This window comes from Lagenorhynchus albirostris, chromosome 2 (genome assembly GCF_949774975.1).
Source record: "Lagenorhynchus albirostris chromosome 2, mLagAlb1.1, whole genome shotgun sequence".
In the NCBI taxonomy this organism is placed as follows: Eukaryota; Metazoa; Chordata; class Mammalia; order Artiodactyla; family Delphinidae; genus Lagenorhynchus; species Lagenorhynchus albirostris.
This window is the reverse complement of record NC_083096.1, coordinates 151,763,912-151,788,600: the sequence shown is the minus strand read 5'-3', so window position 1 is coordinate 151,788,600 and position 24,689 is coordinate 151,763,912. Positions and strand designations below refer to the sequence as shown.

Here is a 24,689-nt window from a genome sequence, read left to right as displayed (position 1 = left end):
TAGGATCATTTCTTAAAAATGTTAAATGTATAAAACAATAATGATCCTGCCAAATTGATTGTGGAATTAAAAACAAAGAATATCAGGAGGGTTGAGATTTTGTTAAGAATGCATTTTAAACAGTGAACACAAATGACCTTTTCAGAATGATGGAAAATTGGGCTAATGGGTACACAATTGCATATATTTGTCAAAATTCATCAACTTACTTAAAAGGATGAATTTTACTGTATGCAAAGTATATCTCAATAAACCCAATTAGAAAAAAAAAAGAAATTTGGCCACGTGAGTCTGATGAGAAGCAGTCTGCTACTTGTAGTACAGAAGGAGAAAGGAAAGAGCAGGAGCCCTGTTATGTTTAGTTACATTTGGATGCAGCAGAACACAATCACATAGCACCCTGTTCCATCAGCACTTGGTTGCTCTGGTGGATCCTAAACTATTAACTGAAAACTGTCTGCACAGTGAGTATCCCCAGGGGACCGCTGGCAAGCTGAGTTAGCAAGTCCTTTTAAAATATCACATGTAGTGTCAGTGTGGGTCTCACGTGTTACTTCTTGGATCATCCATCAATTTATAGCCAGAATTTATCCCTAGGTATATGTGTTACATGATAGTGTTTCCCAAGTATTAGCCTATTTATTTCAACAAACTGACTCTTTTAAATGAAGGACTTTATTTTAGTTTATTTTCTAGCTCTCTTTATATCACACCCAAAAATTTGGATGGGAATGAAAAATTTTGGCCAATAATAAAAGTAGTTTTCAATAATAAAAAAGAATACACGCCAAATATTTATTTATTCTCCAATAAATAAATTACAAGAAAAAGATGAATTTTTAAAGGTTTGAAGGAATTATTAACCAAATATAATGTGTGGCCTTTACTGGATTCTGATTCAAACAGGTTTTTTAACATTTATGAAACAGTTGGAAGTTTGAATGCTAATTGGCTATTTGTATTAAGGAATTCTTGTTAAATTTCCTTAATCACACATAATGGTATTGAGTTTATATTTTAAAAGAGTCCTTATCTTTTAGATATACATAGTGAAATATTTATAGATGAATGATATGATGTCTGGGAGATGCTTCAAAATAATACAGGCCCCTACCTCACACCCACACAAAAGTTAACTGAAAGTGGACCACAGAACTAAGCGTAAGAGTTAAAATTATAAAATGCTTAGAAGAAAACACAGGAGTAAATCCTTATGATCTGGAGTTAGGCAATCATATGTTAGATATAACACCAAAAGCAAGAGTGATAAGAGAAAACCTAATAAATTGTACTTACTCAAAGTTTAAAATTTCTGTATTTCAAAATATACTAACAAGAAAGTGAAAAGACAAACCATAGACTGAGAGAAATATTTGCAAATTATGTGTTTGATGTGGGACTCATATCCAGAATATATGAAGAATTCTCACATATTCTTTTATATTATTATAAAAAGACAGCCCAATTTTAAAATAAACAAAATAAAATTTGAGTAGACATTTCTTTAGAGAAGGTATATGAATGGCCAATAGGCACAAGAAAAGATGCTCAACATCATTGGTCATTAGGGAAGTGCAAATTAAAACAATGAGATCCCTCTTCACACCCTCTAGAATGGCTATAATAAAAAAGACAATGACAAGTGTTGGCAAGGAGTGTAGAAATTGGAACATTGCTGATGGGATTGTAAAATGACGCAGACACTTTGGAAAACAATTTGGCAGTTTCTCGAGGTGTTAAATGTAAAATTATCATGTGACCCAGCAATTCCACTCCTGCGTGACTCAGGAGAAATGAAGACGTATGTCCACTCAAAAACTTGTATGAGAAATTAACACAACATTGTAAGTCAACTACACTTCAGTAAAATAAATTTAAAAATAAACCTTGTATGTGAATATTCAGAGCACTATTATTTACAGTAGCCAAAACATAGAAACAACTCAAACGTCCATCATTTGGTGAGTAGATAAACAAAACGTGGTATATCCATCCTGTGCAGAAAATAGTTAATATAGAAAACCTGCTAGTGGGAAGCTGCTGCATAGCACAGGGAGATAAGCTCGATGCTTTGTGATGACCTAGAGGGGTGGAGGAATAGGGAGAGTAGGAGGGAGGCTCAAGAGGGAGGGGATATGGGGATACATGTATCCATATAGCTGATTCAATTTATTGTACAGCAGAAACTAACACAACATTGTAATGCAATTATACTCCAATAAAGATGTAAAAAAAAAAGAAGAAGAAGAAAACTTGACACTGCTGTCCTTAGAAAGTCCTGCTTGTCAGGTTAGCCCTTGGCTAGCATCTGGAAACTTGCATTTGGGGAAGGTTCCCAGCATTCCCCAATTTGTAATAGTGGCTCACTGTGCTTGACCTCTTTGTACAAACAATATGATTTATGCTGAAAACCTGCTTTCCTTCTGAGAGTCTGGGATTTTGATGTGTCCTAGGCAGAAGGTGGTGTCTATGTCACCAGCGCCCAATAAATATGTTGGCCACCAAGTCTGTAATGAATTTTCCTGGTAGACAACATTTCACACGAATTGTCAATTCGTTGCTGGAGAAATTAAGCACATCCTGTGTGACTCCGCTGGGAGAAGACTCTCGGAAGCTTGTGCCTGATTTCCTCGTGCACCTTTTCTGTGTGATTGGGAATGATCTCTTACAAGATTCATGTTAGTGTCTTACTTCTGGGAGATTCCTCAACTTGCCGTTATAGAAAACCTATCAGCCATACCATTGGTGATGAGTAAACCACAGGAGGCAAAGTGATTAAACCTGGGTTAGAGCACCCAAATCCAAAAGACTCCAATGCCCCATGTACTTTCCTTACGCCCTTCTGCTCTCCTCATAAAATTCTTGAATAGTACCAAAAGCTATTTCCTGAAATTTTGCTATTTTGATATTTCTAGAAACTACTGGCAAAATTCTAAATATTATTAATTGCAGGAATTAATTTTAAGTATTTCTGTGTGTAATTTCTTTTTACTAAACTGGGAGTACCGTGCTTAAAAACTTTCAGCTGTTCCTGTTGTTTACAGTAGTCCAAACTCTTCCGCATAGAATCTGGTTAGGGAAACAGGGAAAGATTACAAGATCAGATGATATCAAGGACAGGGATAAATATAAGGTGTAGTAGGAATATTAAGAGGGGAATCTGGAAAACATTCCGGGAGGAGGTGACATTTATGCAGAAAGTCAGGGGACAGCCATCAGAAAGTGTTCCAAAGAGAAATAGTCGTTTGAAATTTGATTATTATACTAATCAGTTGCTCCATACACAAATATTTTGTTCTTTTTTTCTTTTAGATTCTGCACTTGAGAAGTCTCGACTAGAAATTGAGAAATTGAAAGAAAATTTGATAAAGCTGAAAGAAAATGGTGAGTCATTTTAGCAGATATAACATTTAATAATAAAATATTAAACAATAATATAATTTGTTAAGTAATATTTTTAAATAATATTACTTAATAAATATAATAATATTACTACTACTGCTATTGAGGCAGGAGATAGATGGGTCCCAGGCTGAACAGTTGGAGTTTGTCCCCTGTGGACAGATACTCCAAAATAGCAGGAGGGAGGAGAAGCTAAGCCCTGCCCAGACAAAAGATAAGAGACCACATATTCCTCATTCTCGAAGGAGGAGACCTTCCTGACTACACACATGCAGAAAGGATCCTTGAAGGTCGAAAAGGGAGGGGGCGCCACCCCATAGTAGGTGATGTCAGGCTACCCATAGGCCTCTTCGCTAGAATCCATCTTGGCCAAGAGATGTGCACGCACACGTGGGAGGACCCTGAGAAATATCAAATACAAGCTCAGGCCAGGCAAAGCAAGATGATTGGCCAAGGAAACCTGGAAGAAATGCTCCATAAAAGTGAATCAAAGTACCACGAGGGTGCGACTCTCTCTCTGAGACCCCCGGTGTGTCTATACATAGGTACCCTTTTTCCTCCTAATAAACACTTTACTTGTTTCACTACTTTCTGTCTTTGTGGGAATTCATTTCTGCAGAGCTGTACAGGCCAGGGCTTTGTCACTGCCCACTGGTCTAGTGCCTGGGATTCAGCACTCTCACTGTCGCGGCCTGACTTTAATCTCTGGCTGGGAACCAAAATCCTGCTTCAAGCCGCTGCAGACCGAGGCCGCCCTAGATCACTATTATTACTATATCTACTGCTATTACTATTACTACCGCTTGTTGCTTCCAAACAGGTACGCTGTCAGGCATTTTATTTTATTTATTTATTTAAAAAAATTTTTTTAACATCTTTATTGGAGTATAATTGCTTTACAATGGTGTGTTAGTTTCTGCTTTATAACAAAGTGAATCAGTTATACATATACATATGTCCCCATATCTCTTCCCTCTTGCGTCTCCCTCCCTCCCACCCTCCCTATCCCACCCCCCTAGCTGGTCACAAAGCACCCAGCTGATCTCACTGTGCTATGGGGCTGCTTCCCACTAGCTATCTATCTATTTAACGTTTGGTAGTGTATATATGTCCATGTCGCTCTCTCATTTTGTCCCAGCTTACCCTTCCCCCTCCGCATATCCTCAAGTCTATTCGCTAGTAGGACTGCGTCTTTACTCCCATCTTGCCCCTAGGTTCTTCATGACCTTTTTTTTTTTTTTTAGATTCCATATATATGTGTTAGCGTATGGTATTTGTTTTTCTCTTTCTGACTAACTTCACTCTGTATGACGGTCTCTAGGTCCATACACCTCACTACAAATAACTCAATTTCATTTCCTTTTATGGCTGAGTAATATTCCGTTGTATATATGTGCCACATCTTCTTTATCCATTCATCTGTCGATGGACATTTAGGTTGCTTCCATGTCCTGGCTATTGTAAATAGAGCTGCAATGAACATTTTGGTACATGACTCTTTTTGAAGTATGGTTTTCTCAGGGTATATGCCCAGTAGTGGGATTGCTGGGTCGTATGGTAGTTCTATTTTTAGTTGTTTAAGGAACCTCCATACTGTTCTCCATAGTGGCTGTATGAATTTACATTCCCACCAACAGTGCAAGAGGGTTCCCTTTTCTACACACCCTCTCCAGCATTTATTGTTTCTAGACTTTTTGATGATGGCCATTCAGACCAGTGTGAGATGATATCTCATTGTAGTTTTGATTTGCATTTCTCTAATGATTAATGATGTTGAGCATTCTTTCATGTGTTTGTTGGCAATCTGTATATCTTCTTTGGAGAAATGTCTATTTAGGTCTTCTGCCCATTGTTGGATTGGGTTGTTTGTTTCTTTGATATTGAGCTGCATGAGCTGCTTTGAAATTTTGGAGATTAATCCTTTGCCAGTTGCTTCATTTGCAAATACTTTCTCCCATTCTGACAATTGTCTTTTCGTCTTGTTTATGGTTTCCTTTGCTGTGCAAAAGCTTTTAAGTTTCATTAGGTCCCATTTGTTTACTTTTGTTTTTATTTCCATCACTCTAGGAGGTGGGTCAAAAAGGATCTTGCTGTGATTTATGTCATAGAGTATTCTGCCTATGTTTTCCTCTAAGAATTTGATAGTGTCTGCCCTTACATTTAGGTCTTTAATCCATTTTGAGTTTATTTTTGTGTATGGTGTTAGGGAGTGTTCTAATTTCATTCCTTTACATGTGGCTGTCCAGTTTTCCCAGCACCACTTATTGAAGAGGCTGTCTTTTTTCCACTGTGTATTCTTGCCTACTTTATCAAGATAAGGTAAGATAAGATATGTGCGTGGGTTTATCTCTGGGCTTTCTATGCTGTTCCATTGATCTACATTTCTGTTTTTGTGCCAGTACCATACTGTCTTGATTACTGTAACTTTGTAGTATAGTCTGAAGTCAGGGAGCCTGATTCCTCCAGCTCCGTTTTTCTTTCTCAAGATTGCTTTGGCTCTTCGGGGTCTTCTGTGTTTCCATACAAATTGTGAAATTTTGTGTTCTACTTCTGTGAAAAATGCCAGTGGTAGTTTGATAGGGATTGCATTGAATCTGTAGATTGCTTTGGGTAGTAGAGTCATTTTCACAATGTTGATTTTTCCAATCCTAGAACATGGTATATCTCTCCATCTATTTGTATCATCTTTAATTTCTTTCATCAGTGTCTTATAGTTTTCTGCATACAGGTCTTTTGTCTCCTTAAGTAGGTTTATTCCTAGGTATTTTATTCTTTTTGTTGCAATGGTAAATGGGAGTGTTTTCTTAATGTCACTTTCAGATTTTTCATCATTAGTGTATACGAATGCAAGAAATTTCTGTGCATGAATTTTGTATCCTGCTACTTTACCAAATTCATTGATTAGCTCTAGTAGTTTTCTGGTAGCATCTTTAGGATTCTCTATGTATAGTATGATGTCATCTGCAAACAGTGACAGCTTTACTTCTTCTTTTCCGATTTGGATTCCTTTTATTTCCTTTTCTTCTCTGATTGCTGTGGCTAAAACTTCCAAAACTATGTTGAATAAGAGTGGTGAGAGTGGGCAACCTTGTCTTGTTCCTGATCTTAGTGGAAATGGTTTCAGTTTTTCACCACTGAGGACGATGTTGGCTGTGGGTTTGTCATATATGGCCTTTATTATGTTGAGGAAAGTTCCCTCTATGCCTACTTTCTGGAGAGTTTTTATCATAAATGGGTGTTGAATTTTGTGGAAAGCTGTCTGCACATCGATTGAGATGATCATATGGTTTTTCTCCTTCAATTTGTAAATGTGGTGTATCACATTGATTGATTTGCGTATATGGAAGAATCCTTGCATTCCTGGGATAAACCCCACTTGATCATGGTGTATGATCCTTTTAATGTGCTGTTGGATTCTGTTTGCTAGTATTTTGTTCAGGATTTTTGCATCTATGTTCATCAGTGATATTGGCCTATAGTTTTCTTTCTTTGTGTCATCTTTGTCTGGTTTTGGTATCAGGGTGATGGTAGCCTTGTAGAATGAGTTTGTGAGTGTTCCTCCCTCTGCTATATTTTGGAAGAGTTTGAGAAGGATAGGTGTTAGCTCTTCTCTAAATGTCTGATAGAATTCACTTGTTAAGCCATCTATCTGGTCCTGGGCTTTTGTTTGTTGCAAGATTTTTAATCACAGTTTCAATTTCTGTGCTTGTGATTGGTCTGTTTATATTTTCTATTTCTCTCTGGTTTAGTCTCGGAAGGTTTTGCATTTCTAAGAATTTGTCCATTTCTTCCAGGTTGTCCATTGTATTGACATATAGTTGCTTGTAGTAATCTCTCATGTTCCTTTGTATTTCTGCAGTGTCAGTTGTTACTTCTCCTTTTTCATTTCTAATTGTATTGATTTGAGTCTTCTCCCTTTTTTTCTTGATGAGTCTGGCTAATGGTTTATCAATTTTGTTTATCTTCTCAAAGAACCAGCTTTTAGTTTTATTGATCTTTGCTATTGTTTCCTTCATTTCTTTTTCATTTATTTCTGATCTGACCTATATGATTTCTTTCCTTCTGCAAACTTTGGGGGTTTTTTGTTCTTCTTTCTCTAATTGCTTTAGGTGTAAGGTTAGGTTGTTTATTTGAGATGTTTCTTGTTTCTTAAGGTAGGATTGTATTGCTATAAACTTCCCTCTTAGAACTGCTTTTGCTGCATCCCATAGGTTTTGGGTTGTCGTGTTTTCATTGTCATTTGTTTCTAGGTATTTTTGGATTTCTTCAGTGATCTCTTATTTATTAAGTAGTGTGTTGTTTAGCCTCCATGTGTTTGTATTTTTTACAGATTTTTTCCTGTAATTGATATCTAGTCTAGTGTTGTGCTCAGAAAAGATACTTGATACGATTTCAATTTTCTTAAATTTACCAAGGCTTGATTTGTGACCCAAGATGTGATCTATCCTGGAGAATGTTCCATGAGCACTTGAGAAGAATGTGTATTCTGTTGTTTTTGGATGGAATTTCCTATAAATATCAATTAAGTCCATCTTGTTTAGTGTATCATTTAAAGCTTGTGTTTCCTTATTTTTTTTCATTTTGGATGATCTGTCCATTGGTGAATATGAGCTGTTAAAGTCCCCTACTATGATTGCGTTACTGTCGATTTCCCCTTTTATGGCTGTTGGTATTTGCCTTATATATTGAGGTGCTCCTATGTTAGGTGCATAAATATTTACAATTGTTATATCTTCTTCTTGGATTAAGCCCTTGATCATTATGTAGTGTCTTTCTTTGTCTCTTATAATAGTCTTTGTTTTAAAGTCTGTTTTGTCTGATATGAGATTTGCTACTCCAGCTTTCTTTTGATTCCCATTTTCATGGAGTATCTTTTTCCATCCTCTCACTTTCAGTCTGTATGTGTCCCTCGGTCTGAATTGGGTCTCTTGTGGACAGTATACATACAGGTCTTGTTTTTGTATCCATTCAGCCAATCGATGTCTTTTGGTTGGAGCATTTAATCCATTTACATTTAAGGTAATTATCAATATGTATGTTCCTAATTACAATTTTCTTAATTGTTTTGGGTTTGTTTTTGTAGGTCTTTTCCTTCTCTTGTGTTTCCTGCCTAGAGAAGTTCCTTTAGCATTTGTTGTAAAGCTGGTTTGGTGGTGCTGAATTCTCTTAGCTTTTGCTTGTCTGTAAACGTTTTAATTTCCCCGTCAAATCTGAATGAGATCCTTGCTGGGTAGAGTAATCTTGGTTGTAGGTCTTTCTCCTTCATCACTTTAAATGTGTCCTGCCACTCCCTTCTGGCTTGCAGAGTTTCTGCTGAAAGATCAGCAGATCTTTTGTTGCTGTTGTTGTTAACCTTATGGGGATTCCCTTGTGCGTTATTGTTTTTCCCTTGCTGCTTTTAATATTTTTTCTTTCTATTTAATTTTTGATAGTTTGATTAATATGTGTCTTGGCGTGTTTCTCCTTGGATTGGTCCGGCATGGTACTCTCTGTGCTTCCTGGACTCTATGAACTCTTTCCTTTCCCATATTAGGGAAGTTTTCAACTATAATCTCTTGAAATATTTTCTCAGTCCCTTTCTTTTTCTCTTCTTCTTCCAGGACCCCTATAATTCGAATGTTGGTGCGTTTAATGTTGTCCCAGGTCTCTGAGACTGTCCTCCATTCTTTTCATTCTTTTTTCTTTATTCTTCTCTGCAGTAGTTATTTCCACTATTTTATCTTCCAGGTCACTTATCCATTCTTCTGCCTCAGTCATTCTGCTATTGATCCCTTCTAGAGAATTTTTAATCTCATTTATTGTGTTGTTCATCTCTGTTTGTTTGCTCTTTAGTTCTTGTAGGTCCTTGTTAAACGTTTCTTGTATTTTCTCCATTCTATTTACAAGATTTTGGATCATCTTTACTGTCATTATTCTGAATTCTTTTTCAGGTAGACTGCCTATTTCCTCTTCATTTGTTAGGTCTGGTGGGTTTTTATCTTGCTCCTTCATCTGCTGTGTGTTTTTCTGTGTTCTCATTTTGCTTATCTTACTGTGTTTGGGGTCTCCTTTTCGCAGGCTGCAGGCTCGTAGTTCCCGTTGTTTTTGGTGTCTGTTCCCAGTGGCTAAGGTTGGTTCAGTGGGTTGTGTAGGCTTCCTGGTGGAGGGGACTAGTGCCTGTGTTCTCATAGATGAGGCTGGATTTTGTCTTTCTGGTGGGCAGGTCGATGTCTGGTGGTGTGTTTTGGGGTGTCTGTGGCCTTATTATGATTTTAGGCAGCCTCTCTGCTAATGGATGGGGTTGTGTTCCTGTCTTGCTAGTTGTTTGGCATAGGGTGTCCAGCACTGTAGCTTGCTGGTCGTTGAGTGAAGCTGGGTGCTGGTGTTGAGATAGAGATCTCTGGGAGATTTCCGCCATTTGATATTATGTGGAGCTGGGAAGTCTCTTGTGGACCAGTGTCCTGAACTTGGCTCTCCCGCCTCAGAGGCACAGCTCTGATGCCTGGCTGGAGCACCAAGGGCCTGTCATCCACACAGCTCAGAATAAAAGGGAGGAAAAAAAAAAGGAAAGAAAGAAAGAGGAAGATAAAATAAAATCAAGTAAAATAAAATTATTAAAATAAAAAATAATTATATTAAGAAAAAATATTTTTTTTTGTAGAAAAAAATTTTTAAGTAAATAAAAAATTTTTTAAAAACAAAAACGTACAGACAGAACCCTAGGATAAATGGTAAAAGCAAAGCTATACAGACAAAATCACACACATGCACACTCACAAAAGGAGAAAAAGGGAAAAAAAATATATATCGTTGCTCCCAAAGTCCACCTCCTCAATTTGGGATGATTCGTTGTCTAGTCATATATTCCACAGATGCAGGGTACATCAAGTTGACTGTGGAGACTTAATCGGCTGCTCCTGAGGCTGATGGGAGAGATTTCCTTTTCTCTTTGTCCATACAGCTCCTGGGGTTCAGCTTTGGATTTGGTCCTGCCTCTGCATGTATGTCGCCTGAGGGCATCTGTTTTTCGCTCAGACAGGACAGGGTTAAAGAAGCAGCTGATTAGGGTGCTCTGGCTCACTCAGGCCAGGGGGAGGGAGGGGTACGGAGTGCAAGATGAGCCTGTGGCGGCAGAGGCCGGCGTGACGTTGCATCAGCCTGAGGCACGCCGTGAGTTTTCCCGGGGAAGTTGTCCCTGGATCCCGGGACCCTGGCAGTGGCGGGCTGCACAGGCTCCCGGGAGGGGCAGTGTGGACACTGACCTGTGCTTGCACACAGGCTTCTTGGTGGCGGCAGCAGCCTTAGCGTCCCACGCCCGTCTCTGGGGTCTGCGCTGATAGCTGCGGCTCCCACCGTTCTCTGGAGCTCCTTAAGTGGCCCTCGCGCGCCAGGAAACAGAGGCAAGAAAACGTCTCTTGCCTCTTGGGCAGCTCCAGACTTTTCCCCAGACTCCCTCCCGGCTAGCTGTGGCGCACTAGCCCCTTCAGGCTGTGTTCACAAAGCCAACCCCAGTCCTCTCCCTGGGATCCGACCTCCGAAGCCTGAGCCTCAGCTCCCAGCCCCCACCCACCCCGGCGGGTGAGCAGACAAGCCTCTCGGGCTGATGAGTGCTGGTCAGCACCAATCCTCTGTGCGGGAACCTCTCTGCTTGCCCTCCACACCCTGTTGCTGCGCTCTCCTCCCTGGCCCCGAAGCTTCCCCTCCACCAGCCGCAGTCTCCACCTGCGAAGGGGCTTCCTAGTGTGTGGAAACCTTTCCTCCTTCACAGCTCCCTCCCACTGGTGCAGGTCCCGTCCCTATTCTTTGTCTCTGTTTTTTCTTTTGCCCTACCCAGTTACGTGGGGAGTTTCTTGCCTTTTGGGAGGTCTGAGATCTTCTGCCAGCGTTCAGTAGCTGTTCTGTAGGAGTTTTTCCACGTGTAGATGTATTTCTGATGTATGGGGTGATGTATGTATGGGGAGGAAGGTGATCTCCGCATCTCACTCTTCCGCCATCTTGAAGCTCCTCTCCTGTCAGGCATTTTAAATGGATTATCTCTAATGTTAACAACAGTGCCAAGTTGTAATATTATTCCCATTTCATTGATTAAAAAACTGAGTCATGGCAAGGTTAAATGAATTGTCCAATAGCTACATTAGAGACTTCCCTGGTGGCACAGTGGTTAAGAATCTGCCTGCCAATGCAGAGGACTCCGGATCAAACCCTGGTCGGGGAAGATCCCACATGCCATGGAGCAGCTAAGCCCGCGCACCCCTACTACTGAGCCTGTGCTCTAGGGCCCGTGTGCTGAAACTACTGAAACCTGCGTGCCTAGAGCTCGTGCTCCGCAACAAGAGAAGCCACCGCAATGAGAAGCCCGTGCACTGCACAAAGAGGAGCCCCTGCTAATCGCAACTGAGAAATGCCTGCGCGCAGCCAAAAAAATAAAAAATAAAATAGCTACATTAAGTATTAGAGCTGGTATTTGAATCCATATATGTCTGACTCCAAAACCTTTGGTCAACACAAACAATACATATTTACTGGGACCACTGAGATCAAGACAACTTATAATACATTTAACAACACTTCACACGTATTTGTTTGCTAGGAAGCCAATAGGCTTGGAATAAGTGGTGAATTAGTTAATCTGACCCTATCTTGGCTGTGTAAAAATATCAGCTATAAATAATGTAATGACATTTGAGTGTCATAATGGTAGTAACTACAAAAATAATTTAAAATATGTTTACCGGTTTTAATAGTTATAAAACTAGGTTTATTTACCCAGTGCTATTGTGATTTACAATAAGAAACATGTATTTGGTCTTCATCCTTGTTTCTGCTACCCCCAAACGCTTGGAATTTCCTAAGTGATTAAGAACAGTAGGGGTGTCTTTTGTCATGGTAATGAGGACTTTTGGAAAGCCCCTCAGTAACCAAAGGATGGGAGTTAGTTGCCAGGGGAGCCAACCATGTGATTAGGGGGTTGGGACTTTCAGTCCCACCCTCCGCCCCCTCTGTAACGCCAACTCCTCCTGTCCCCACCCCCAGCTCCTAGGAGGGGGGAGGGGCTGGAGATTACGTTCAATCGCCAGTGGCCAGTGATTTAATCAGTCGTGCCTGTGTAATGAAGCTTTCATAGAAACCCGAAGGAGGGGGTTCAGAGAGCTTCCGGGTTGGTGAACACATGGAGATTTGGGGAGCGTGGCGCACTCAGGGAGGGCATGAAAGGTCTGCACCCCTTTCCCCAGACCTTACCCTTAGGCATCTCTTCCATCTAGCTATTCCTGAGTTACATTCCTTTATAATAAACAGGGTAATCTAGTAAATAAAACGTTTCCCTGAGTTCTGTGAGCTGCTTTAACAAATTAATCAAACCCAAGGAGGAGGTCATGGGAACCTCTGATTTATAACCAATCGGTCAGAAGCACAGATAACAATCTGCCCTTGCAATTGGCATCTGAAGCAGAGGGCAGTTTTGTGGGGCTGAGCCCTTAACCCGTGGAATCTGATGCTATCTCCAGGTAGATAGCCTCAGAACTGCCTTGAATTGTAGAACACCAAGCTGGCATTGGAGAATTACGTGGGTGTGTAGGGAAAAAACCCCATGCATTACAATTGATGATCAGGATTGTTTAAAAAATATATGAATACAATTATAAAATGAACACTGCTTTCTTAGTAACTGATAGAGCAAGAAAACAAAATCAGTAAGCATATAGAAGACCTAATAACACTACTAAGCAACATGACATAATCGATAATTATAGAAAACTCCACCAGAAGTATTATATTCTTTTCAAGTACACATGGCACATTCACAAAAATATGCTATCACCATAAAACAAATTTCTGCAGAAGAACTGAAATCATACAAGTTATGTTCTCTGACCATAAAGAATGAAACCAAACAGCAGTAACAGTAGCATGTTTAGAAAATCGCCAAATATTTGGAAGTTAAATAAGATACTTCTAAATTGCCATGCCTTCCAAGAAAAAAATTACAAGGGATATTACAGAATATTTTATATGAATTAACTTGAATAACAATGAAAACACTGAACATATCAGTATTTGTGGGATGCATCTAAGCCAGTGCTTAAGAGGGAAACATCCCATTTAATGCTTATACCAGAAATCAAGAAAGGACTCAAAATAATCTAAGCTTCTACTTTAAAAACCCAGGATAATAACAAATTAAATCCAAAGCAAGCAAATGAAGGAGATGTTTAAAATAAGGTTGAGGTCAATAAAAGTGAAAACAGAACAAAATAGAATAAATTAGTGGAATGAAGGGCCAGTTCTTTGGAAGGATCAATAACATTGGTAAACGTCTAACTAGATTGTTCATGAAAAAATGAGAGAAGACACACTTTACCAATATAAGCAATGACAGAGAGAACATTTCTACAGATCAAAAAGATAATAAGGGAATATATTGAGCAACTTTATGACAACAAATTTGATGACCTGGATAAGATGGATACATTCCTTGAAAGACACAAATTATCGAACCTCACTCAAGGAGAAACAGATAGCCCTAAATCTACCAAAGAAATTGAATTTATAGTTAAACATCTTCCCACAAAGAAAACTCCAGGTTCAGATGGCTTCACTTAACAAACTTTTAAGCAATAAATAATACTGATTTTACATAAACTCTTCCAGAAAATAGAAGAGAGAATACTTACTTCCCAACTGTTAAATGGTCAGCATTACCTTGATGACAAAAACCGACATTACATTATTCCCAATGACCGCAGAAGAAGACCTTGTAAAAGTACAAAGAGTAAGGAGTAATTTTGGGGTAGTAAAATCAAATTGTGTTTATCTGCAGTGGGTTGGCTAAGAAAGTGACCACACAATGGATACTTTCATAAGAATGACATAGATTTTTGTGCACTGACATGAATAGATGTCTATGACATGTTATCAAGTGAAAAAAGCAAGCTGTAGAGTAATACATGTAGTGTAATGTCATTTTGGTTTTTATTTTTATAGGGTGTGTGGGGGGGGGATGTGTGTGTGCATGTGTATGTGCGCTCACAGGACTGTATGAGGTGATACACATTAGTATGGCAGTAAAGTTGTGAATACACTGGGATAGTTTTGTATAAGTTCTAAGTAGCTACTGCCCTGCATCTGCCAAGTGTCTCCCACCTACCCCAACTGTCCCAGCTCCTTCCAGCCCCTCGTCTTTCCAGCCACCAGAGGGATAATACTTGGCACAGCAGGATGTTCTGTAGAACTCTGCTCCAGAGCTACGTTCTCGTAGATGAGGGTCCCCGCTTTACCAGTTGTTAAATATTTTCAATACAACCCTCGTCTATACATTAGAATATGCATATAAAAAATTTTAAAGAGTATCTACCAAGTATTAACAACATTATTTCGGGTCAGGGTAGATAAGGGTTGGATGAGAATATCTGCTCTGAACATAACCGTATAGCTTGATTTTTTCTTTTTAAAACAAAAAGCCTATATTCCATTTGTAATAAGCAAAACAGTACTGATTTTAGTGACCTATTTAAAATAGGCCATTATTCAACTGTATTTTTAAGATCTGTGAAAATTAAAAATACTGGTAATATATAGTATAGAGAAATGGACAATGGCATTGTGAGAACGTAGCTTTGTACAATCTTTTTGAAGAATAATTTGGCAGGCTCTGTCAAATTTTTTTAATGCACATGTCTCCTGATCCAGCTATCCCTTTTCTTTCCGGGGATTTATTTTTTTGGAAATAATGTCATAAGTACCTAGAGATTGATGAACAAGGAAAATAATTTTAGAATTGTTTACAAGAATAAGCATTGGCAACAAACTTAAATCTTCATCAGGGGATAAGTGGCACAAAAAATGGCAATTTGGACGGTGGCATACTATGCAGAACAAAATGAGATAATGCATAAACAAACTGTGGTATATTAATAAGATGGACTGGGCTTCCCTGGTGGCGCAGTGGTTGAGAGTCTGCCTGCCGATGCAGGGGACACGGGTTCGTACCCCGGTCCGGGAAGATCCCACATGCCGCAGAGGCTGGGCCCGTGAGCCATGGCCGCTGAGCCTGCGTGCCCGGAGGCTGTGCTCCGCAACGGGAGAGGCCACTACAGTGAGAGGCCCGCGTACCGCAAAAAAAAAAGAAAGATGGAGTAAAGAGTCAAGAGGAACAAATTATTGATAAAACACCGATGAATCCCAAAAATACTGTATATATTGAGTGAAAGAAGCCTGACACAAACATATGTGTACTGTAAGATTTTATTTCTATGAAAACCAAGAACGAGCAAAACTAGTCTATGTGACAGAAGTCAGAAAGTGGTGGTAGGGGTGGGTGGGAGTGGAGAACTGACTGGAAAGTATTTGAGGGAACATTATGGGGTGATGGAGATGTTCTATATCTTTTTCAGAGGAAGTTCACGGGTATATAAAATTGTCAAAATTCATTGAACACTTAAGATATGTACATTATATTGTATGTAAATTATACCTCAATTAAAAAATAGTTCCAAATAAGAAATGGAAAGTGACTTTATAAGAGTTGTCCTGTAAAGATATTCATGATGTATTCACAGGTGGTAAAGTTGCAGACAGTGTTGCATAGCATTGTTTAAATTTTTTTAAATTGCATATGCAAAAGGTAGAACAAATCTTGTCCTCCGTATATGTATATGGATTGTGAATGCTTTTTTTTTTCTTTTTGATGTGTTTTCAGCATTTTTCAAGTTAAAAAAATTTACACACTAAGGAAAAAAAGAGGGTAGTAAGGGAAACAAAAGAAAAAATGAAGAAAGAAAAATACAAGCAAAAACAGAACAGGCAATGAAGAAGGAAAACAAAGGAGACTAAAGCAGCAAAAGAAAAATAGGAGAAACATAAGTGAAAAAAGAAACAGCTGCAAATCCAGGAAAGTTACAGGCAACAAGTTTGTACTATTGAAACTTTGATGAGTGCTTGAAAGAGCAGGTCTTAACATGAGGTGCTGAGCTGAGAGTAGCCTACAGGCAGAGGTGCTACAGGAGAAAGATGGTTTTGATGAATCAACTTGATTTCACTTTACAGTCTGTCCATTCACTACCCCTAGCTCCCTACATCAGCTGTCTATGGAGGTCCTGCAGTTGGTGAGTGCAAGAGAAGTATCTAGGAATATGTGAGGAATATATGAGGTGTGTAAGAGAGACAGGACCACAGGACCACCAGGAAGATGATTTTTTTAGTGGTTTCACTTTTAGAAGGCAGGCTCAATTGTTTTAAAATTCCAGGTCCTGGAAGAATCTCTATTGCTGGAAACCCTATACTCAAAAAGTCCAGCTCATTAGACTGGTATGAGAAATAAAAAACATTCTGTTCTGTTTCATTAGTTGGTAGAACATTCTAGGGCTGGACTTGAGAGTCTAGCAGCTCTTCTTTGTGGAGAATCACATATGCAGAGACACGGTAGGACTGACAAGAATGACAGGAAACAGCACTTCCTCAGTTTTTAGAGTTAACGCCCCCAAATTAAAACTTCGATCCAGTTGAGTCAACTACATTTTCCCTGTTTTAGACTCGGTTGACCTACGGAAAGCAAAGGAACATAATCAGAGACTGGATGAGGAAATTCTGGCTTTAAGAAATCGAGTTCGATCACTTGACTCAGAAAGAAAGGTACTTGGAGAAGAGGTAAGTTATTTAATTTTTTCTTAGAGTTAATTGAAATGTATATAGAATAGTAACAGTCAGCAGCTAAGCAAGCTAGATGTATCAATACATCATTTATTGGTCATTAGTGAAGACTGATTCTGGTGGCTGTAGCATCCCAGGTAGAGCTGTACTTTGACCTAGATGCTTTCTATCAGTATTTCTATTTTATACATTTTAACTACATATGCTGAACAGTAATGTTACTGCTATAGTGTCAGTTTAGGATCTTTTCTTTTTAATAAGGATTTAGATAATAGTTTATACCGATCACATTTACCAAAGTTTGAGATTATTAATACTAAACCCATAGTTGTGTTATGTTTTTGAATCATTTCTTCTTAGGAATTTATTGATTTTTAATATGTACTTCCAAGTTCTAAATATACTATGTGTCACTTTAATTTTAATTATATTCATTTCACAATCATATCTCTAGTGTCTAATACAATGCCTGGCATATAATAAGTGCTCAAGAAATTTTGTTGCAAGAATGAATAAATATTCATTAGAATGGCTATTATCAAAACAATAAAAAATAACAAATGTTGTTGAGGAAGTAGAGAAATTGGAACCCTTTGTGCATTGTTGTTAAGAATGTAAAATGGTACAGCCACTGTAGAAAACAGTATGGGACTTCCTTTAAAAAGTAAACATAGGGGTTTCCCTGGTGGCGCAGTGGTTGAGAGTCCACCTGCAGATGCAGGGGACACGGGTTCGTGCCCCGGTCCGGGAAGATCCCACATGCCGCGGAGCAGCTAGGCCCGTGAGCCATGGCCGCTAAGCCTGCGCGTCCGGAGCCTGTGCTCCGCAACGGGAGAGGCCACAACAGTGAGAGGCCCACATACCGCAAAAAATAAAAAAATTAATAAAATAAATAAAAAGTAAACATAGAGTTACCATATGATCTAGCAATTCTGCTTCTGGGTATACACCCAAAAGAATTGAAAGCAGGGACTTGAACATATATTTGTTCACTCATGTTCATAGCCAAAAGGTTGAAGCAACCCAAGCATCCATTGACAGATGAATGGATAAACAAAATATGGTGTACACATACAATGGAATATTATTCCACTTTAAAAAGAAATACGCTACAACATGGGTGAAACTTGAAGACATTATGCTAATTGAAATAAACGAGTCACGGAAAGACAAATAGTGTATAATTCCACTTATATGAGGTACCTAGAGTAGTCAGAAATCATAGAGCCAGAAAGTAAAATGGTGGTTTCTAGGGGCTGTGGGGGAGGGCATAATGAGGAGTTATTGTTTAATGGGTGTAGGGTTTCAGTTTTGCAAGATGAAAAGAATTATGGAGACGGATGGTGGTGATGGTTGCACAGTAATGGGAATGCGTTTAGTGCTACTCAACTGTATGCTTAAAAATGGTTGAGGGGCTTCCCTGGTGGCTCAGTGGTTAAGAATCTGCCTGCCAATGCAGGGGGACATAGGTTCGAGACCTGGTCCGGAAGATCCCACATGCCACGGAGCAACTAAGCCTGTACGCCACAACTACTGAGCCTGCGCTCTAGAGCCCACAAGCCACAACTACTGAGCCCGCGTGCCACAACTACTAAAGCCCGCCCACCTAGAACCCGTGCTCCGCAACAAGAGAAGCCACCGCAATGAGCATCCCGCTCACCACAGCGAAGAGTAGCCCCCCGTTCGCGGCAACTAGAGAAAGCCTGCGCGCAGCAATGAAGACCCAACACAGCCAAAAATAAATAAATAAAAAATTTTAAAAATGGTTAAAATGGTAAATTTTGTGTTATGTATATTTTAGCCTAATTTTTTAAATGCAATCATAAGAAAGAATGAATAAACACTGTTCAAGTTGTCTAAATCTCTGTAAATTTGTATATCTGATACTGGTAAAATATGTTTAATGTATGTTAAACATATGTTTATGTTTTATATATACACAAACATACACATACATGTGAGATAAAGTTCAGGAAAGGTATATCCCAAACATTATTACTTCTGGAAAGGGAAACGGGATTGTGGGGTAGAGTTATGTGAAGGAAAAGATCACTTGTTGCTCTATATACCTATATGTTGTTTAAATTTTTTACACAAAGAATGTATTCATATATTAAAACAAAGTATCCCCCATCACTTTTTTTTTTTGCGGTACACGGGCCTCTCCCTGTTGTGGCCTCTCCCGTTGCGGAGCGCAGGCCCCGGACGTGCAGGCTCAGCGGCCATGGCCCACGGGCCCAGCCGCTCCGCGGCATGTGGGATCTTCCCGGACCGGGGCACGAACCCGTGTCCCCTGCATCGGCAGGCGGTCTCTCAACCACTGCGCCACCAGGGAAGCCCCCCCACCTCACTTTTGTATTTAAAATGCTTTTGTATTTCAGGTTGAAAGGCTTAAAGGAGAAATTTGTGAATCTCAAGAGAATAAGCAACTTGGAAACCACTCTCCTGGAAAAATGGTGAGCGCTGAACAGAAAGTAGAGGTGTTAAAATTATGTTCTTTCTGACTTCTAATTTTGAAGTGAGTTGCACAAGAGTGCACCAGAGCAATAGGCGCTGAGCATTTGCTATTCTCCTCTTGCCTGCCTTTTTCTATTGCTTTGCCAGGGAGTATGGAGGAAGAAATTGGGGTACAGAGGATATGTTTCTGTTCACTTCCTCGCCACAGGGAACAATTAATATGAAAAATATAATGGGTTTCATTAAAGAAAAAAAGACTCTTACAAAGATACAACCAACTTGGGCATTTTTAATCATCAAAATGAAGTTGCCTTACAGAATCAACCAGTGATAGGGGAGTGGGTAGTTGGAACCACATATCATAGAGAACTAATATGGTTTAGGCTCCAGTGTGCACAGCATCTAATCTTTTCAGAATGATCAGCCTCTGAAGGGGTGGGCAAAGTGATCAAACACAAGGCAGATGGAAGCAAGAGCCAGTGTGTTGTAGAGAGGGCGATTTCAGATATTCAGCTCAAGGAGCTAGACTGCTTTGCCTTTCCTCTCACACACGTAAGATGAGTGACATCCCTGTTGCTGAGGGATCTCCTTCACCAGAGCTTGTTTTTACTGTAACTCTCTGGGCCCTATACCCCCAACCTCCTCGGTAGCAAGGAACTATAGCCACCGGATTTATTGTTTCCCCGCCCAAGGAGCCTGTACCCTTCTTGTCTTCCAGAACTCTCTTGTAGATAAATAATGCATTTTGTAGGAAGGAAGGGAGGAAGGGAGGGTGGGAAGGAGAGAAGAAAGGAAGGAAAGAAGGAATTTCCAGGCAAGACTTCAGTAACTTTTACCAAAAATTTTCCCAGAGCACCCAGTGGTGCTGCTCTAATTTACAGAAGTTGACTTATTAGTGACTATTTTTATTAATTTCTTATTTATCCTTCCAGTATTTATTCCAATAGAAGCATTTTGAACATTTATTCAGATTTCCTCCTTTCTTAGTTTCTCTTCCCTTCCCTTCCCTTCCTTTCCCTCCCTTCCTTTCTTCCTTCCTTCTTTCCCTCCCTCCCTTCCTTCCTTCTTCCCTTCCCTCCCTCCCTTTCTCCCTTCCTTCCTTCTTTCCTTCTTTCCCTCCCTTCCTCCCTTCCTTCCTTCCTCCCTCCCTCCCTCCCTTCCTTCCTTCTTTCCAAGCTTCCTTCCTTTCTTTTTAACTAAAATCCTCCTGGAGATCCTTCTATATCATGCAAAGAGATCTTCCTGATTCTTCAGAGCAGCTAGCATTCTGTTGTGTGGATGTACTATAATTCATTTAACCAGTCTCCTGTTGATGGACACTTGGGTTGTTTCCAGTCCTTTGCATATTTATACAGGTGTTTCTACAGGTTAGAGTCACAGAAATGGGATTGTGAGGTTAGGGGGTAGCTAGATCTGTAATTTTGGTCGATATTGCCAGATACTACTCAGTGGAAATTGCACCATTTTCCTCTTCCATCAGCAATGTATGAGAAAGCTAGTTTCCTAAAATTTCACTAACTGAGTATATTGTCAAACTTCTGTATTTTTACTAAATGATAGGTGAGAATGAGTATCTCAGTGTAGTTTTCATTTTCAATCATCTATTTATAGTGAGACTGAGCATTTTTCAAATGTTTATATTTAACATCAATATATTTCTTGTATAAAATTAACTTTATTGAAATATTTAATACAATATAAACATACATATTTTAAGAGTTGAGTTCAATGAGCTTTGACAAATGCATACATCTGTATAACCACAACCACTACAATCACGAAAGAAAACATTCATTAGCCTAAAATTTTCCCTCCCCTTTTGCTATCAATGCCTCCCACTCCGCCACTTCCTATGACCATACCATTTCTAGAATTTCAAATAAATAGAATCATCTGATATATACTCTTTTCTATTGGCTTCCTTCACTTATAATACTTTTGAGATTTATCGATGTTGTTTTCTATATCACTGGTTCATTTTTAAATGGCTGAGGAATATTCCTGTATATATGGATATACCATACATTGTTTATCCACTGGTTAATAGATAATCAGATTGTTTTCAGCTATTATGAATAAAGCTGCTACTAGTATTCACATGCCAGTATGATTTTTTTCCCTCTTGGTTGAATACCTAGCAGTGGAATTACTGAATAACAGAGCAAGTACATGTTTAATTTTATAAGAAACTGCCAGACTGTCTTCCACTTTGTAATGAATAATGCTGCTATTAACAATCATGTACAAATTTTTCTGTGAACACATTTTCATTTTCCTTGGGTATGTACATAGGAGTGGAATTGCTGGGTCATATGTAAATTCTATGTTCAACTTCTTGTAGAACTGCCAGACTATTCTCCAAAGCACCTCCACGATTTAACAATTCCCATCAGCAGTGTATGAGTGTTCCAATTTCTCCACATCCTTAGCAGGATTTGTTATATTTTGTCTTTTTTTTATTATAGCTATCCTAGTGGGTATAATAAAGTAGTATCTCAGTATAGATTTTTCTTTTTTTAACAACTTTATTGGAGTATAATTGCTTTACATTGTGTTAGTTTCTGCTGTAAAACAAAGTGAATCAGCTATGCATATAGTTATATCCCTATATCTCCTCCCTCTTGCGTCTCCCTTCCACTCTCCCTATCCCTACCCTCTAGGTGGTCACAAAGCACCAAGCTAATCTCCCTGTGCTATGCGGCTGCTTCCCACTAGCTATCTATTTTACATTTGGTAGTGTATATATGTCCATGCCACTCTCTTACTTCACCCCAGCTTACCCTTCCCCCTCCCCATATCCTCAAGTCCATTCTCTACATCACTGTCTTTATTCCTGTCCTGCCCCTAGGTTCTTCATGACCATTTTTTTTCTTAGATTCCATATATATGTGTTAGAATACGGTATTTGTTTTTCTCTTTCTGACTTACGTCACTCTGTATGACAGATTCTAGGTCCATCCACCTCACTACAAATAACTCAATCTCGTTTCTTTTTATGTCTGAGTAATATTCCATTGTGTATATTTGCCACATCTTCTTTATCCATTCATCCAATAATGGACACTTAGGTTGCTTCCATGTCCTGGCTATTGTAAATAGAGCTGCAATGAACATTTTGGTACATGACTCTTTTTGAATTATGGTTTTCTCAGGGTATATGCCCAGTAGTGGGATTGCTGGGTCATATGGTAGTTCTATTTTTACTTTTTAAGGAACATCCATACTGTTCTCCATAGGGGCTGTATCCACTTACATTCCCACCAACAGTGTAGGAGGGTTCCCTTTTCTCCACACCTTCTTGAGCATTTATTGTTTGTAGATTTTTTTGATAATGGCCATTCTGACTGGTGTGAGGTGATACCTCATTGTAGTTTTGATTTGCATTACTCAAATTATTGGTGATGCTGAGCATTCTTTCATGTGTTTGTTGGCAATCTGTATATCTTCTCTGGAGAAATGTCTATTTAGGTCTTCTGCCCATTGTTGGATTGGGTTGTTTGTTTTTTTGATATTGACCTGCATGAGCTCCTTGTATATTTCATAGATTAATCCTTTGTCAGTTGCTTCATTTGCAAATATTTTCTCTCATTCTGAGGGTTGTCTTTTTGTCTTGTTTATGGTTTCCTTTGCTGTGCAAAAGCTTTTAAGTTTCATTAGGTCCCATTTGTTTATTTTTGTTTTTATTTCCATTTCTCTAGGAGGTGGGTCAAAAAGGATCTTGCTGTGATTTATGTCATGAAGTGTTCTTCCTATGTGGTCCTCTAAGAGTTTTATGTTTGGCCTTACATTTAGGTCTTTAATCCATTCTGAGTTTATTTTTGTGTATGGTGTTAGGGAGTGTTCTAATTTCATTTTTCTGCATGTAGCTGTCCAGTTTTCCCAGCACCACTTATTGAAAGGCTGTCTTTTCTCCATTGTATATTCTTGCCTCCTTTATCAAAGATAAGATGACCATAAGTGCATGGGTTTATCTCTGGGCTTTCTATCCTGTTCCATTGATCTATCTTTCTGTTTTTGTGCCAGTACCATACTGCCTTGATTACTGTAGCTTTGTAGTATAGTCTGAAGTCAAGAAGCCTGATTCCTCCAACTCCATTTTTCTTTCTCAAGATTGCTTTGGCTACGTAGGGTCTTTTGTGTTTCCATACAAATTGTGAAAATTTTTGTTCTAGTTCTGTGATAAATGCCATTGATAGTTTGATAGGGATTCCATTGAATCTGTAGATTGCTTTGGGTAGTATAGTCATTTTAACAATGTTAATTCTTCCAATCCAAGAACATGGTATATCTCTCCATCTGTTGGTATCATCTTTACTTTCTTTCATCTGTGTCTTATAGTTTTCTGCATACAGATCTTTTGTCTCCTTTGGTAGATTTATTCCTAGGTATTTTATTCTTTTTGTTGCCATGGTAAATGGGATTGTTTCCTTAATTTCTCTTTCAGATTTTTCATCATTAGTGTATAGGAATACAAGAGATTTCTGTACATTAATTTTGTATCCTGCTACTTTACCAAATTCGTTGATTAGTTCTAGTAGTTTTCTGGGAGCATCTTTAGGATTCTCTATGTATATTATCATGTCATCTGCAAACAGTGACAGATTTACTTCTTTTCCGATTTGGATTCCTATTATTTCTTTTTCTTCTCCAATTGCTGTGGCTAAAACTTCCAAAGCTATGTTGAATAATAGTGGTGAGAGTGGGCAACCTGTCTTGTTCCTGATCTTAGTGGAAATGGTTTCAGTTTTTCACCATTGAGAACAATGTTGGCTGTGGGTTTGTCATATATGGCCTTTATTATGTTGAGGAAAGTTCCCTCTATGCCTACTTTCTGGAGGGTTATTATCATAAATGGGTGTTGAATTTTGTTGAAAGATTTTACGCATCTAATGAGATGATCATATGGTTTTTATCCTTCAATTTGTAAATATGGCGTATCACATTGATTGATTTGTATATACTGAAGAATCCCCGCATTCCTGGGATAAACCCCACTTGATCATGGTGTATGATCCTTTTAACGCACTGTTGGATTTGGTTTGCTGGTATTTTGTTGAGGATTTTTGCATCTATCTTCATCAGTGATATTGGCCTGTGGTTTTCTTTCTTTGTGACATATTTGTTTGGTTTTGGTACCATGGTGGTGACCTTGTAGAATGAGTTTGTGAGTGTTCCTCCCTATGCTATATTTTGGAAGAGTTTGA

At 38.9% G+C, this 24,689-nt stretch overlaps 1 protein-coding gene across 1 annotated transcript in view; it reads left to right on the top strand.

Moving 5' to 3' along the window:
* Positions 1–24,689, top strand: part of LOC132514880 (phosphopantothenate--cysteine ligase) — a 179,319-nt gene that overhangs the window by 39,375 nt on the left and 115,255 nt on the right. Inside the window, exons 8-10 of the mRNA XM_060140355.1 lie at positions 3,313–3,384; positions 16,910–17,025; positions 19,410–19,508. Coding sequence (XP_059996338.1) covers positions 3,313–3,384; positions 16,910–17,025; positions 19,410–19,508 — 287 coding nt within the window. The remainder of the gene's footprint in view (positions 1–3,312; positions 3,385–16,909; positions 17,026–19,409; positions 19,509–24,689) is intronic.